The following is a 16,055-nucleotide window of genomic DNA, read 5'->3' as shown; positions in this document are numbered from 1 at the left end:
TTTTTTGTGTATGTATGTGTGTACACTTAGGTGTATATATGTGATTTTGATTCTTTTTCCTTGACTTGACTGTGCCAGAGATGAATTATTAACTGAGCCAAAACAACTCCCAGAAAAATATTCTCTTCCTCCATGCCCTTCTGTGATCTTGCCCATCCAGATCATGCTGACTCCCCTTCAGAAGAGATTCAGGTACCACTTCAGAGGAAGCCGGCAGACGAACGTCATCAGCAAGGTGCGCTTCTCTATTTCCTCTTTTCTTTTTGAGATGGTCCGAGAAGAACCCCAGACTGGCCCCAAACTGAGCTCCCTCTGCATCTGCCTCCTGAGAACTGAGATTACATGTATGTGTCACGATATCCCTTTGCCGTGTTTTCATTAAATGTTACCCGTGCCAGGGTGTTTAAGTTAAAAACTGGTCTCTATACATGTTTCTGTTTTCCCTAAAAGGCTAAATACCTGCCTCATGACTGCCCTTTGTAGCCTTCACACGTTGTCAGAATTGCTGCTCTCTTTGGGACATTGACCAATTTCTCACATTTACATTTGGGCAAGCAGACTTGTCTTCACTGTACAGCCCACTCCTGTAGATGCATAGAGTAAATAACTGTGAGTTCCACAAGATAGTGCATTGGCTGGTGAATAGACAGGCCAGTGCCAAAGTGACTCATAGCTGTAGAAGAGACATCATGGCAGTAAGTGATGGAATAATTTAAAGGAAATTGTTAGCAGCATTTGAACAGAGGGACCACATCAGTGTATCCTGTTGGTGCTTTTCTGTAATTATAATTTACAAGGATGAGGGCACTGTCTTGTTTATTCTTGATGTTTGCTGCAGCCAATACAGCACATGGAGCAGGGCTCCAGGTATTTACATGTCATATGAATGAACTTAATGTTTGTACTTTATTGGTTTCCTTTTTGGATAGAGTGTTGTTGGAATAGCAGAATAATTTAGTACTCAGTAGTAAATGAGGCAAAACATAAACCGAACATGTAGAAAGGCAATAATATAATTTGGTGTAAGAAAATTTTGAGTTGTGTTGGCTTAGTTTAAAAGTGTGATCCTAATGAAGTTAGTGCACTGTCACTACACCTAAAATGAGACAATCCTTGAGATTAGATGCTGCCCTTATTTGTATGCCCAACCTTTAGAACACCATAGGCATTAACAGCATTTTTTTTTCTCAGTGCTGGGGACTGAACTCAGGGCCTTGCACATGCTAGGCAAGTGTTCTATCCCTGAGTTATACCCCCAGCTTAGTATATGTTTTTGAGTTCTTGTCTAGAAAAACTTGAAATGTTTGCAGAATCCTTTCTAAAGACAATTTAAAGTGCTTTATGTGGGGCTGGTGAGGTGGCCTAGTGGATGAAGCCGTACATACCTCCAAGCCTGGCAGCAGGAGTTTGATCCCCAGGACCCACACTGTGTCAAGAGAGAACTGACTACTAAGGTTGTCTTCTGAGTGCCACTGTACACTGTGTCTCTGTGCAAATGTGCATGTCTACACAGAGGAAAAATGTAATATAAATTTTAAATTCTTGGTACATTTTAAGGCTTGGATATATTTTTAATGTAGACCAGCTGACTTTCCCCCTTTATGTTTTGAAAAGAGAAAGCTGAAGAACATCATGTTTTTTTTTTTTTTTTTTTTTTTTTTTTGGTTTTTCGAGACAGGGTTTCTCTGTGGCTTTGGAGCCTGTCCTGGAACTAGCTCTGTAGACCAGGCTGGTCTCGAACTCACAGAGATCCGCCTGCCTCTGCCTCCCGAGTGCTGGGATTAAAGGCGTGCGCCACCATCGCCCGGCTGAACATCATGTTTAAAACTTATCTGGGGATGTAACTCATTCTAAGTATTTAGCATGCTTGCCTAGCTCACATGAAGACCTAGGTTTGCTCCCCTGCACCACATAAACCACATGAAATTCTCAAACGAGGGAGGTAGAGCAGAAGATCAGAAGTTCATCATCCTCAGAGTTTGAGTCTAGCATAAGCTGTATGAGATCCTATCCCCAAAAACTTTTTGAAATGCTATTTCAACAAACAGTTTCAAAGATATTAGTTGTTTGTAGTACCTCATCATGCTAGGTTTGGAGGGCTGTAAAATAAACCAGCACTTTATTTCTTTCTCCTGTGTATGTCAGAGGAGCGGCCTGTGCAAGTTGGTTCTTGCCCTCTACCACGTCAGGTTGCTAGGTTTGCTCGCAGGCCCCTTCACTCACAGAGCTGTTGTTTGTTTTGTTGTAGAACCTAGGGCTTTGTGTGCGCTGGGCGGATGCTGGTTTCTAAGTGTGTTTGACTGTCTTTTCTTCATTATTGTTGTCATTATGCCCTCCTCCTCTTTTTTGTGGCATTGGGGGTTGAAACCAAGGCTTTTTACATCTAAGTGAATGTTATACTACCAAGCTATATGTAGCTCCAATGTGGTGTTTTAAATTTGTGAGTTTACTGATTTAAGCCACATTATTGGAATTTGTTGAGAGTATATTGGGAAACATTTGATTATGAAGTCTTTTGTGAGTTTGAAGTACAGGGTAAGAATTATTGTCTTATGTATAGGATTTTTTTAAACTAATTTGGTGTCTGTTTACAATTAAATGCACTTAATTAGAATTTTTATAACTAAAGAATAAATAAAGAATAGAAACCATTTCTTTTCCCTTAGCCTGAATGGTACTTGACTCAGGTACTCATATGGATTGGAAACCATGCTCACTTTCTGGATGAGAAGATTCAGCCAATATTGGATAAAGCAGGCTCTGTAGTAAATGCCAGGGTAAGAGGCTAAGGCCTTTGAATTTCAGCTTCATTAGAGTTGTTCACGTACCTGATGGACATGATTCCTCATACCTGTCTGTTTCTTTCAGCTCGAGTTTTCCCGGGGCCTTGTGATGCTCGTCCTTGAGAAGCTGGCTTCCGATATACCTTGCCTGCTCTATGATGACAATCTCTTCTGCCATTTGGTGGATGAGGTGTTGTTGTTTGAGAGGGAGCTGCACAGTGTTCATGGCTATCCTAGCACTTTTGCCAGTTGTATGCATATTCTGTCAGAGGAAACCTGTTTTCAGAGATGGTTGACTGTGGAGAGAAAATGTAAGTGCTCATGTGGCCATTGCGTTGGGAGGGCTGTCTCAGTTGTTTTTTGTTTGTTGTTGTTGTTTGTTTGTTTGCTTCCTTTTTGTTTTATTTTTAGGCAAGGTCTCACTATACAACTTTGGCTGGCCTACAACTCTCTATGTAGACCAAGTTGGCCTCAAACTCATTGAGATCTATATGCCTTTGCCTCCTAAGTGTTAGGATTAAAGGCATATACCACCACTGTCTGGCAATCTGTCTGTTTTTGGTGTGTAAATTTTTGGGTTTTTTTGTTTTTTTTTTTTTCTTTCTCTTTCAGCTCTGAGCAGGAACTATAGGAGCCTGTTTTCCTGGGCAGGATCTATTGAATTACCTTCAAAGACAATCTTCTTTTCTTTCCATGAATCCTCAGGGTTTTTTTTTTTTCTTTTTTTCCCTTGGAATTGCAGTCTGCCTGTTAAAATATTGAGTCAGTAGAGGATATTGCTGTTTTATAAATTTTTGGCATATACTGTTTCTGCACTATTTCTACCTTTTGTTGATTGTTTTTGGATGTACCACATCTAGACAGCGTAACTATTTTGAGGATTTGAGAGGAGAGAAAATAAGGTATTTTATTTAACTCTAAAGTAGAACATTTTAAATATAGTGCAATTAGTTAGAGATTGCAAATTTATTTTGTATGAAAAAAATAATTGCTAAAAAGTATAAGTTGATAATTTAAGGATGACTATAACTCCTTGACATGGTCTTTCTTTCTTCCTGTTAGTTGCTCTTCAAAAAATGGACTCGATGCTTTCATCAGAGGCTGCTTGGGTATCTCAATATAAAGACATCACTGATGTGGATGAAATGAAGGTTCCAGACTGTGCAGAAGTTTTTATGACTTTACTTTTGGTTATAACTGGTAATTACTGGTCTTTTAATGTATAATATTAATTTAAAATTAAGTTTTTAAGCTGCTTGTGGGGACACACACTTGTAATCCCATCTTGGGAAGTAGAGGCAGGGCAGGAAGACTAAGAGTTCAAGGCCAGTCCCAGCTACAAAGCAAGTTTGAGGTCAGCCATATCAAACAAAAACAAAACAAACCAAGGAGCAAACAAAAAACAAAACTACTGTAGTAAGTTTGGGGCTTGAGAGGTAGCTCAGCAGATGAGGATCTTGTGCTCTTGGTAAGCTCCCAGTTTGTATGTAACCTGCTATAACCTCCTTAGACACCAGGTGTGTGTGGTGCATATGTATACATGCAGGCACACATTCATAAACATAAGAGTGCTAAATCTTTAAAGTAGTACATTTTACCAGGAGGTAGTGGTGCATGCCTTTAATCCTAGCACTTGGGAGGCAGAGGCAGGGGGATCTCTGAGTTCAAGGCCAGCCTGATCTATAGAATAAGTTCCAGGATAGCCAGGGCTACACAGAGAAACCTGTCTCCAAAAACCAAAACCAAATAAACCAAGTAGTACGTTTCACGCGGAATTTTTTTTTTTTTTTTGTCGTTGTTGTGGTTTGTTAAATAAGGGATCACGGTATAGTAACTTCATGTTTTTTCTATTCTAGTAAAAATCTAGGACAGTAGTCTCATGTTTGGTTTTATAATAATTTAGGACTGAGCCAGGTGTGGTAGCATTCACTTTTTATCCCAGCATTATGGAAGAACAGTTTAGAGGATTTGTGACTTTGAGACCATTCTGGTTTATGAATTCCAGGTTACCCCAGATGTATACTGAGATTCTGTCTCAAAATAATGAAATAACAGTAAATGTTAATAATAATATTAATAGTAGCAATGATCAGGCCATTTGAGATGCTATCTCAAAATAATGATAACAACAACAGCATCAATAACTTAGGATGTAAACACTGGTATACATATGAAAGGAAAAAGTCTTGAATGAGGCTGGGCAGTGGTGGTTCATGTCTTTAATCCCAGCACTCGGGAGGCAGAGGCAGGCGGATCTCTGTGAGTTTGAAACCAGCCTGGTCTACAAGAGCTAGTTCCAGGACAGGCTCCAAAACCACAGAGAAACCCTGTCTCGAAAAACCAAAAAAACAAAAAACAAAAAAATAATCAGGCCATTTGAGATGCTCTCTCAAAATAATGTTAACAACAACAGCATCAATAATTTAGGATGTAAACATTGGTATACATATGAAGGGAAAAGTCTTGAATAAAGGTGGTTCATGCCTTTAATCCCAGGACTCACGAAGCAGAGGCAGGCAGATAATTTATGAGTTCTAAGTCAGCCTGGTCTACAGAGTGAGTTCTAGGACAGTAAGGGGCAACACAGAGAAATCCTGTCTCGAAAAACAAAAAACAAACAAAAAAACCAACAAAAAAAATTAAAAAAAATTCATTGTCATTCTTTTTACAAGTCTTCAGATTTCATTTTATTACTATTATTTTAAAGACTTGATGTGTATGAGTATTTATACCTGCATGAACGTATGTGTACCATGTGTGTGTTTAGTGCCTATAGAGGCCAGAAGGAAATGTTGGATCCCCTGAAATTGGAGTTACAGATGGTTGTGAGCTGCCATGGAGGGGCTGAGAACCAAACTTGTATCCTCTGTAAGCAAGTACTCTTAAATGGCAAGCATCTCTCTGAGTCCTTTTATTTTACTCAAATTCTTTAGCTTTATGTGTTTGAGACGTTTGCCTGCACATATGTATGTGTACCACATGCGTGCTTAGTGCCTGTGTAGCTCAGAAGAGAGCATTGGATTCTCTAGAATGGGAGTTGTGTATGGTTGTAAGCTGGGAATGGAACCAGGATCCTCTTCAAGAACAGTCATTGTTCTTTCTGCCCCGCCCCCATTTATTGTATTTTTAAGAGGTAGAGTCTTACTGTATTGCCTGGGCTGACTTGAGCTCCTCTTCTCAGATGATCTTTCTGTCTTGGCTTTCCAGGTAGCTGAGACTAGGAACACACTGCCATGTCCAGTGCAAACCTAAACTTTCTTGGCACTGAAGAAGAGAGTAGAATAATAAAGTAGTTTTAGAATTGTTCAAGGAGATAAAATGATTACGTAACGGAATATAGGGAGTGGTGATCTCAGGGCAAAATCCCACCCGGCTAAGTTTCCAATTTGTGAAAAGGAACTAAAGAAAAGCTTATAGCCAGGTGTGGTGGTGCACACCTTCACTCCCAGCACTGGGAAGGCAGAGGCTGGTGAATCTCTTGAGTTTAAGGCCAGCCTGGTCTACAGAGCAAGTTTCAGGATAGCTAAGCTTCTACAGTGAAGGACAGAAAGCTGTTGAAGATGTAACTGAACAAGGGGGCCGTGTTCTAGTCCCAGTAAGCAGCAGAACTTGGCAGCTTTAGCCACATGGTTGTGGGTTTAGAATTAAGGATAGAAGAAATGGGTTATGGAGTTTACCTCTGAGCCTAAAGAAAGCCCCTGACATGTGACAGGGGTGTTCCTGAATGCAGGCCTAGTAGAGAGGTCATTGCGTGAAGCTGTGAAGTTGAAGCCCGCGTTTCCTTGGAGATGGCAGAGTTGTGGATACCTGTACTGTGCCTTTGTCACACGCAGCCCCCAAATGGAACCACCACAGATCTGGTGCCTGACGCAAACGCACTGGGGTTTATTGAATACAAGCTAACTCAGATTGGTTAGGGTATAGGGGAATTTCAAAACAATGACTATCAGCAGACAAGAATTTCAAAACAGCAGTCAATCAGATACCCACAAGGACATTTGAAGCATGCAGTAAAGAACTGTTGTTTGGACACTTTGGTGGGTTACTCTGACCAGGGCTGGCACAGCTTCTTGGGAATGCGTATAACTTTTGCTGGGCTGCATTAACCCCCAGCCCTAGTTAGGTCCTGTCTGAAATGGAGTTCTTCTGTTTGTTCTGCTCCTTCACCTGCTGAGTAGAGCTACTAACAGGGCGTAGAAGCAGCCCACAATAAGCTGAACAGAGTTGGAGATCTGAAGAGCATTTTGACATCAGACATGGAGATGCAGAGTTTGGAGTCTGCCCAGCTGGTTTTTGGTCTTGCTTTGGTCCAGTTTCCTTGATATGCCCCCTTCCCTGTGTTTTGGAATAGTAATGTATATCCTGTGCCATTATGTGTTGGAAGTATGTGATCTGCTTTTTGATTTTAATTTTATAAGGGATTACAGTTAAGAGATTGCCATGATTTTGGACTTTGAAACAAATTTGAGACTGTTATAGGCTATGGGGATTTAGGAAGTTAGATTAAATACATTTTTGCATTATAATACAGCTACAAGCCTTTGGGGGGCCAGAGAGTGGAATGTGACAGTTTGAAAGAAATGACCCCTAAAGGAAGTGGCACTTTTAGGAGGTGTGGCTTCGTTGGAGTTTGGTGTGGTATGGTCTTTCTGGAGCAAGTGTGTTACTGTGGGGGTGGGTTGTGAGGTTTCCTATGCTTGGGATACCTCCCAGTGTCTCAGTCAACTTCCTATTGCCTGCAAGATGCAGCACTCTCAGCTACTCCAGCACCACGTCAGCCTGCATGCCCCCATCCCCCCACCATGGTGATAAACTGTAAGGGAGCCCCAATTACATGTTTTAATTAATAGGAATGGGCATGGTCATGGTGTTTCTTTTTTTTTTTTTTTTATTTTCGAGACAGGGTTTCTCTGTAGCTTTTTGGGTCCTGTCCTGGAACTAGCTCTTGTAGACCAGGCTGGCCTCGAACTCACAGAGATCCGCCTGCCTCTGCCTCCCGAGTGCTGGGATTAAAGGCATGCGCCACCACTGCCCGGCATGGTGTTTCTTTACAACAGTAAAAACCCTAACTAAGACAGCAATCCATTTATTTATTTATTTATTTATTTGCTTTTTTTAAATTGATTTTTATTGAGCTCTACATTTTTCTCTGCTCCCCTTCCTGCCTCTCTTTTCCGCTCTTAAACCCTCCAAGGTCCCCATGTTCCCAATTTACTCAGATCTTGTAGCATCCATATCTTGAGCTTTATGATAATCTGAAGAAGTTTCATTCTGACCCAATCAATAATTACCTATTTTGACTACAGGAAAAATGTGAAACACTTAAAGATAAGGGAAGAGTCCTGGGCTGCCCAACTTGGCTGCCATCTGGGCCCAGATCCAGCACTTTGAGTGGGTCTACCTGAACATCTCTTCCATCTATGAGCTACTGGAGCTCATGGAGGAGCCTGTCTTACAGAATCAGATGAATAGGGCCTGTTTTTGGCCCATGCTGCCAGCATGGAGCTGCTGTGGCTGCTGGGAGAGCACAGGGCAGTGGTACTGCTTGCAGGCTACAGGCACAAAGGTCAAGCTTGGTGAGCCTTGGGTTGGATGCGAGGTCACTCTGACTCTGGGCAACCGCAGGATATCCAAGATGAGTTTCTGGCAGTGGTCCAGTATTTATGGTATGTCAGAAACCAGAAATCTTGAAGCAGATTAGTGACTCAATGGAATGAGTATTTGCACTACATATATATATATATATATATATATATATATATATGTAAATTATGTGGCATACTGCAGTTTCCAGTGCCACTATTATCAATGGATATGAGATGGAGAGATGGAAAGATGGAGGCATGGAGGAGTGTGTGTGTGTGTGTGTGTGTGTGTGTGTGTGTATGTGTATGTGTGTTGGAGAGAGATGGAACTAGAGGCGTCATGGTGATGACAGATGTGACAGAAAGACACAGTTGAACATGTTGCCATTGCCAGGTAGGACTGGTGGGGTGATGTGCAGCAGCCTTGAGCTTGCTCAGACTCAGCCCCTAAACATGCTGCCCAGCCACAAGATCGCTCTAGCTCTGAGCAACAACAGGATGTCGGAGGTAAAGAATGATTCATTTTCTGGGTTGGAATACCATTTAAGATCTTCATGGTCCATCCTGCCCCCAGAGGCTTTGTTGGTATCTGTGGTCCATGCTGTGGTCCCATGCTGTATTGAAGCCTAAGGTTCATGTATATATCAGTGGAGTGGGCTGCCGGTGGAGGCCATGTTGATGACTACCATGCTACCATGGTAGGCTAGATGTATGCCCATACTCTGTGCTAATGCAGAGGCCATGCTAGTGTCTGTGGTCCTGGTTGCCACTGGAGACCTGTCTTTTATGTTGATGTGTGTGGCCTGTACTGTCATGTTGATATCCATGGTCTGTGCTGCCACTGAGGGTCAAGTTGGGGTCTGTGGTCCTGCTGCAGCTGGGAGCCATGTTAATGTCTGTGGGCCATGGAGCTGCTGGGGGCCTTGTTGACAGAAGTGACCTATGCCTGTTGATATAAGTGGGCTGAGGCCATGTTGATGTCCGTGGTCCATGCTCCCACTGACTGTAAAGGACAAGGAAGTTGCTTTTGGAGTGGAATCAATGCTGGCAGACACACAGCTGAGAGCTGAGGCATATGAAAGCAACTACCACACGCTTCCCTATCCCCAACAAAATAACAGCCTAGACAACCAGCCATCAAAGAGCCCTTAAAAATTCTGGTAAGGATGCTGAAGTATTTTTTTTCCACAATTGATGACTTCTGGCAGGAGTAGGACTTCTGGTAGGAAGGACTGGAGTTTCTTTAAGGGGCTGACCACTGCGAGTTTGACCATGCTCCAGTGGGTATATGAGCAACACAAATTGGACTTGTGTGTTTTTATTTTTTCTTCTTTTTTTGGGGGTGGTGGTGGTGGTGGTTACAAAGGTGGTGGAAGTGGACCTTGGGTGCATTGTGTGAAATTCCCAAATAATCAATAAAAATAATACGTTGGAAAAAGAAAATGATAGCCAGATATGATGGTACATACCTTTAATCTGAAATACCAGGATTTTAGAGGTAGAGGCTAAAGAATCAGGGATTCAAAGTCATCCTTAGCCACATAGGGAATTTGAGACCAGCCTGGGCTACATGATCCCTGTCTCACTCAAGTCCTGCTCACCAGAGCTACTAACTTAAGGAACAGTTATTTTTAAACATAATATGTGCTGATTGGTGGTGGCACACACCTTTAATCCCAGCATTTGGAAGACAGAGGCAGGCAGATCTCTGTGAGTTTGAGGCCACCTTGGTCTACAAGAGCTAGTTTCAGAACAGGCCTCAAAGCTACAGAGAAACTGTCTCAAAAACAAACAAACAAACAAAAAAAAAACCCCAAACTTTCTTTTTTGTAAATGGGACATGATTTATATGTAGTAAAACACACAGATCTAGATTTTAAGTATTTTTAAGTATACTGTTGGATGAGCCCTGACACATGTAAAGGGTAATGTAAAGATTACCCTTGTAATCTTTAAGCGTTTAGGAATGGTCATTTGAGATTTTTCCTAAAGGAAATTTTAGGGAAAACTGTCATGACAGTGCCAAACCCCATCATGTGTTTTGTTAATTTTCTCCACAGACAGGTATAAAAATCTTCCCACAGCTTCACGAAAGCTACAGTTCCTGGAATTACAGAAAGATCTAGTCGATGATTTTAGGATACGATTAACGCAGGTCATGAAAGAAGAGACCAGAGCTTCACTTGACTTCCGGTACTGTGCAATTCTTAATGCTGTGAACTACATCTCAACAGTGCTGGCAGATTGGGCTGACAATGTTGTGAGTTAATATGCTTTTATGTTTATATAAATAATATATTGTACCTTGATCTTCTTTAACCTCTGAAATGTTGGCTCTGTTACAAGCAAAAAAAAAAATTATGTTCGACAAAAAGGATAATGATGCCAAATTTAGGAGATGTGAGTAAAGATTTTTCTCAATCAAATCTAAAACAGTTAAATAATACTAATTATTTAATAACTTTACTCATAAGAGGGCTAGAGGTATAGCTCAGTTGAGCATATAAACCCACCAAACTTGAGCAAGATCTTGAGTTTGATCCCTAGGACCATAAACTGAGAGAAAGAAAAGACAAAAAGAAGAAAACAGGCAGACATGGTAGGTTAGCCTGTAATCCCAGCACTTGGGAATATGGATCAGGAGCCTCAAGGTCATTTTTGATAATATAGTGAGTTCTAGGCTAGCCTGAGTTACTTCTTTCAGAAATAAACAAAAGGAAGGAAAGAAAGAAAATGAAGACAGACACACAGACTTCCATAAATAATTATATAGCATGAACCATTTTTTTCTTCCAACTTTGTACTCTGAAAATAATAATATGCTAAATGCTAGCACAGAAAAGTCATTATAATGATCCCCAAACCAATACATTTAAATTGGTGGTATAGTTCAGTGGCAGAACATGGTGGAAAGTTTAGTTTTTATTTCCCAACACTGCAAAGAAAAAAAAGTCCAGGGCTTGACTCTTTTGGATATCTTCAAAACAAGATTTCTTAGTTATGGTTCCTATTGCTGTGATAAAAGACTGTGGCCAAAGGCAGCTTGTCGTCCGCCATCCAGGGAGTCAGGGCAGGAACATGGAGACAGGAGCTGGTGCAGAAGTCATGGAGGAGTGTTGCTTATTAGATGGCTCTCCATCGCTTGCTCAGTCTGCACCCAGGACCACCACAAAGGCTGGAACTGCCTACATCAGTGTCCACAGGCCCATCCGGTGGGTGCATTATGTATCTGTCACTCTTACTGTTTTTTTTTAAAGGTTTTCTTTAATGGTATGTGTCTGAGTGTTTTGGTGCATGTAAGTGTGTAAACCACCCATGTGCAGTGCCCACAGAGGCTAGAAGATTCCTCCCATACTGGAGTTACAGAGGATTGTAAGTCACCATGTTGGTGTTGGCCACTGAACCTGGATCCTCTGAAAGAGCAGTGAGTGCTCTTAATTCCAGACCCTTGCTGTGCTTCTTACACCACCTTTGTGTTGTTATCACTTCTCCCTGCCCCAACCAACTTGACTATTTTAAGTTTACCTCAGATATTATATTTAATTATTAATATTTTAGTATGTATCTGTAAAAGAAAAGTGTGTGCGTGTGTGTAGACCAGAGGTTAATGTCTTTTTTTTTTCTTCTCTTCATTTCCATCTTATTTTTTGAGGCAGTCTTTTGGTGAACCTGGAGATTGTCCTTTTGGCTAGGCTGGCAGGCTACTAAGCCCTGGCCGGGATACCCAGCTTTGCCTGCTAGTGTTACAGTTACAGGTGCACACCCATCACACTGGTGTTTACTTGGCTACCGGAGGTCTTTGTGTTTGAGTAGCATGGGCTTTGCCCACTGATCCACTTCCCCAGCCCAAGAACTACTTAAGAAAAAACAAAAACAACCACCATACCACATTTACCACATTAAAAAGAAGTACACTGCAAAATATACTGCAAAATATATTTTAAAGTAAGCGTGACAAGAAGGTCTATGGCTATAACTGCAGCACTCAAGGGGCTGAGGTGGGGGGGTTGCCATGAGTTCCAGGCTTTCCTTCACTGTCACAAAACCCAAAATCAACAGCAATCTAAACACCTAAACTTGGGCCTAGTAAGCACTTCAGTCCTTCAAGGGTCCTACCTATTCTTGCCCTCTCCTTGAAGATTGTATGTGTCTTAGTTGCTGTTCTATCGCTGTGAAGAGACCCCACGACCAGTGCAAATCTTATAAGAGAAAGCATTTAATTGGGGGTTTGCTTACAGTTTCAGAAGTTTAGTCCATTATCATGGCAGGGATCTTGGCAGCATGCAGGCCGGCACTGGAGCAGTAACTGAGAGCTACATCTTGATTCACAGGCAGAGAGGAGAGGAGAGGGGAGAGGAGGCGAGGAGAGAGGTGAGGGAGAGGAAGGGAAGGAGGGAAGGGGGGAGGGAGGGAGGGAGGGAGGGAGAAAGAGAGAGAGAGAGAGAGAGAGAGAGAGACCGACCAGACAGACAAGACAGACATTGGGCCTAGCATGGACTTTTGAAATCTCAGAGCCCACCTTCTCCAACAAGGCCACACCTACTCCGAGAAAGCTACACCTCCTAATTATTCTAATCCTTTCAAACAGTTCTGCTCCCTGGTCTAAACATTCAAATATATGAGCTTATAGGGGTCATACTCATTCAAATCACTATGGTATATGTTCATAGATTTAAGTTTTAATCTTGTTATTAATCTAAACAACAGATATTAACTATTAGCTTAGTGAAGGTAACCAGATTTTCTGATATGTACTTCTGTTCGAATATGCCTTTAGAGACTGGGGCTGTGACTCAGTTGGTGGAATCATTACCCCCATGTGTAAGTCCTGGGTTTGATCCCACACAGCATAAACTGGGCATGTGGAGAAGTCTGCGATCCCAACACATGGGAGGTGGAGGAAGATCAGAAGTTCTAGGTTATCCTCAGCTACACAGGAAGTTCAAGGTCAGCCTAAGGTACATGAAATCCTGCCTCAAAAAAGAAAGCCTTTATATATAGTCTCAATATTGGTTAATTTCTTTAGATATTTTAGATACAGTACTAAAGTGATTTCAGAGGGCCTTCCGGGCTAACTTCTTAGGCAAGAGTGCTGTCCAGCTAGGATTCGGTGTTTTAAGAACATTTATGAAGGTACAGCTATGTATTTGGCTTTATAATGTATGCTTCATACAGTGCATTTCATGACAGAAACCATTCATAAGGACCTTAGGTAAGCATATGATGGCAAAATATACATTAGAACATAAAAACTATGATGAACAGATAGGTATATTATAGATATAAACTGTTATATATTATCATAAAAGCAAAGTAGACTAATCCCCCTAAATTAAAAATATAGTGTGTGTATATTTTAAAAATGCCGCTTTAAAAATACAGTATGTAGAGGGGAGTTAAAAATTATAAAATTAAGGTTGGGATTTTGTTCAGTGGCAGAGTCCTTGCTTAGTAAAAATGAAGCCCTTGATTCAATCTCTTGTACAAAGGAAAATAAAGTAGAAGTTTTTACATAGTGTTGAGAACGTAGCTCAGTTGGTAGGGTTTTCTAGCAACACACAAAGCTCTAGGTTCAGTCTCCAGCTCCACCAAAAACAAAAACAAGTTAACTGAAGGACAGGAGTGTAGTTTAGTGGTAGTAGAGTACTTGTATAAGACTGTTGGTTCAGTTTCAAGCACCATCTCTCTCTCTCTCTCTCTCTCTCTCTCTCTCTCTCTCTCTCTCACACACACACACACACACACACACACACAGTTAACTGAAATATATGTACATGATATCATTTGCTGGAGCAAGGAAATGAATATAATGCAGAGTGCAGTGATTAATGCATTTATTTTTATAAAGTCAATCAGCATTATTTGTTCATTTTGCGCTTTTGTGTCATGTTCTACTTCCAGTCAGCACTTCATATCCAGCTCCCACACTGATCCACTTGCTGCTAAGACTTTTCAAAGCATGAAACAAATTGTCATTCTTATGCTAGATGATCCAGTGAGAGACTCATTCAGGAACAGATTTTTAGTATCAATGAAATTCTTTGTAGAACATCCCAAGTATTTGGTGCCATTGTCTGCTAATGAAGATGGTTTGGCTACCATCTTTACCTAAAGAAAATTAAAATATTGAATGAAGAAAGTATGGAATATATACATATTAGAGTATTACTCAGCAGTAAAAAACAAGGACTTCTTGAATTTTGCATACAAATGGATGGAAATAGAAAACACTATCCTGAGTGAGGTAAGCCAGACCCAAAAAGAGGAACAGGGGATGTACTCACTCATAGTTGGTTTCTAGCCATAAATAAAGGACATTGAGCTTATAATTCGCGATCCTAGAGAAGCTAAATAAGAAGGTGAATCCAAAGACAAACATATAGGCATCCTCCTGAATATTAACCTTCATCAGGCAATGAAAGGAGACAGAGACAGAGACCCACATGGAAGCACCTGACAGAAATCTCAAGGTCCAAATCAGGAGCAGAAGGAGAGAGAGCATGAGCAAGGAACTCAGGACTGCGAGGGGTACACCCACACACTGAGACAATGGGGATGTTCTATCGGGAACTCACCAAGGCCAGCTGGCCTGAGTCTGAAAAAGCATGGGATAAAACCGGACTTGCTGAACATAGCGGACAATGAGGACTACTGAGAACTCAAGAACAATGGCAATGGGTTTTTGATCCTACTGCATGTACTGGCTTTGGGGGAGCCTAGGCAGTTTGGATGCTCTACATACTAGACCTGGATGGAGGTGGGTGGTCCTTGGACTTCCCACAGGTCAGGGAACCCTGATTGCTCTTCGAGCGGATGAGGGAGGGGGACTTGATAGGGGGAGGGGAAGGGAAATGGGAGGCGGTGGCGGGGAGGAGGCAGAAATACTTAATAAATAAATAAATTTAAAAAAATAAAAAAAAGAAAATTAAAGTATTGTTTCTCGGAGCAAGAGAAAGAACAAAATTTAAGAGTTGACTATTAAGTATGAATGGATTCTGGATTTTATGGTGCTGATTTTATCTTCCCATCAAAAGTCCTTCAATTATTTTCACAGTGCTTCAGACTTTAAATGCTTTAAGTAAATGTCATCAAAGTTTTTGTTGTATAGTTCCATAACCAGAAAAAAAAATGACAGTTCGCCTTCCGTCTGTTTCTGATTGTCTGTTGATGACCATCTGTTGTTGGATTATGCCAAGCCTGAAATATCCAAGCATTCAGAAATTTCCTTTCAGTTCCAACTGTCCTAAGTGTGGGAGTTGGGGAGGGGTAAGTGAAGGATTTGTGTAAATGTGCTCATTACATTAGGCATGCCTTCTCCACAGTTCATCTCTGGTTTCAGACTTTGGACATGTGGCCTAGGAGGCTCTTGGGCTAGTACTGAAAAAAAAAATGACATTTTAGTTCTCTGACTGTTATAATTCCAGGTTTATGACAACCTTCAGTTTTTTTTTTTTTTTAAAAAACTTGAGTGTTTGGAGCATGATCATGACCAGGAAATACAAATTTACAAATAAAAGCCACTGTAGTGAGAAAAAGAAACTGTCAGGGAAGGCACACCCCTTTCATTTTAGCAATGGGACCACACCTTCAAGGCCAGCTTCATCTGCACAGAGAGTTTTGAGCTAGCTAAGACTACAAGTACCACAGTAACACTTTTAACCAAATGCTTAGGAGACTGAGGCAGGGT

General features: G+C 41.2%; 1 protein-coding gene across 2 annotated transcripts in view; it reads left to right on the top strand.

Moving 5' to 3' along the window:
• Positions 1–16,055, top strand: part of Rint1 (RAD50 interactor 1) — a 42,313-nt gene that overhangs the window by 20,923 nt on the left and 5,335 nt on the right. The window contains exons 7-11 of one of the 2 annotated variants that reach the window (XM_041668581.1): positions 79–235; positions 2,667–2,777; positions 2,869–3,094; positions 3,846–3,983; positions 10,429–10,628. In XM_041668581.1, coding sequence (XP_041524515.1) covers positions 79–235; positions 2,667–2,777; positions 2,869–3,094; positions 3,846–3,983; positions 10,429–10,628 — 832 coding nt within the window. The remainder of the gene's footprint in view (positions 1–78; positions 236–2,666; positions 2,778–2,868; positions 3,095–3,845; positions 3,984–10,428; positions 10,629–16,055) is intronic. The other variant, XM_041668583.1, reaches the window with a different exon arrangement.

Source organism: Microtus oregoni, unplaced genomic scaffold (genome assembly GCF_018167655.1).
Source record: "Microtus oregoni isolate MIOR12 unplaced genomic scaffold, Mior012 000018F_ref0000195, whole genome shotgun sequence".
In the NCBI taxonomy this organism is placed as follows: Eukaryota; Metazoa; Chordata; class Mammalia; order Rodentia; family Cricetidae; genus Microtus; species Microtus oregoni.
The sequence above is the reverse complement of the archived record's forward strand: the minus strand, read 5'-3'. Positions and strand labels throughout refer to the sequence as shown.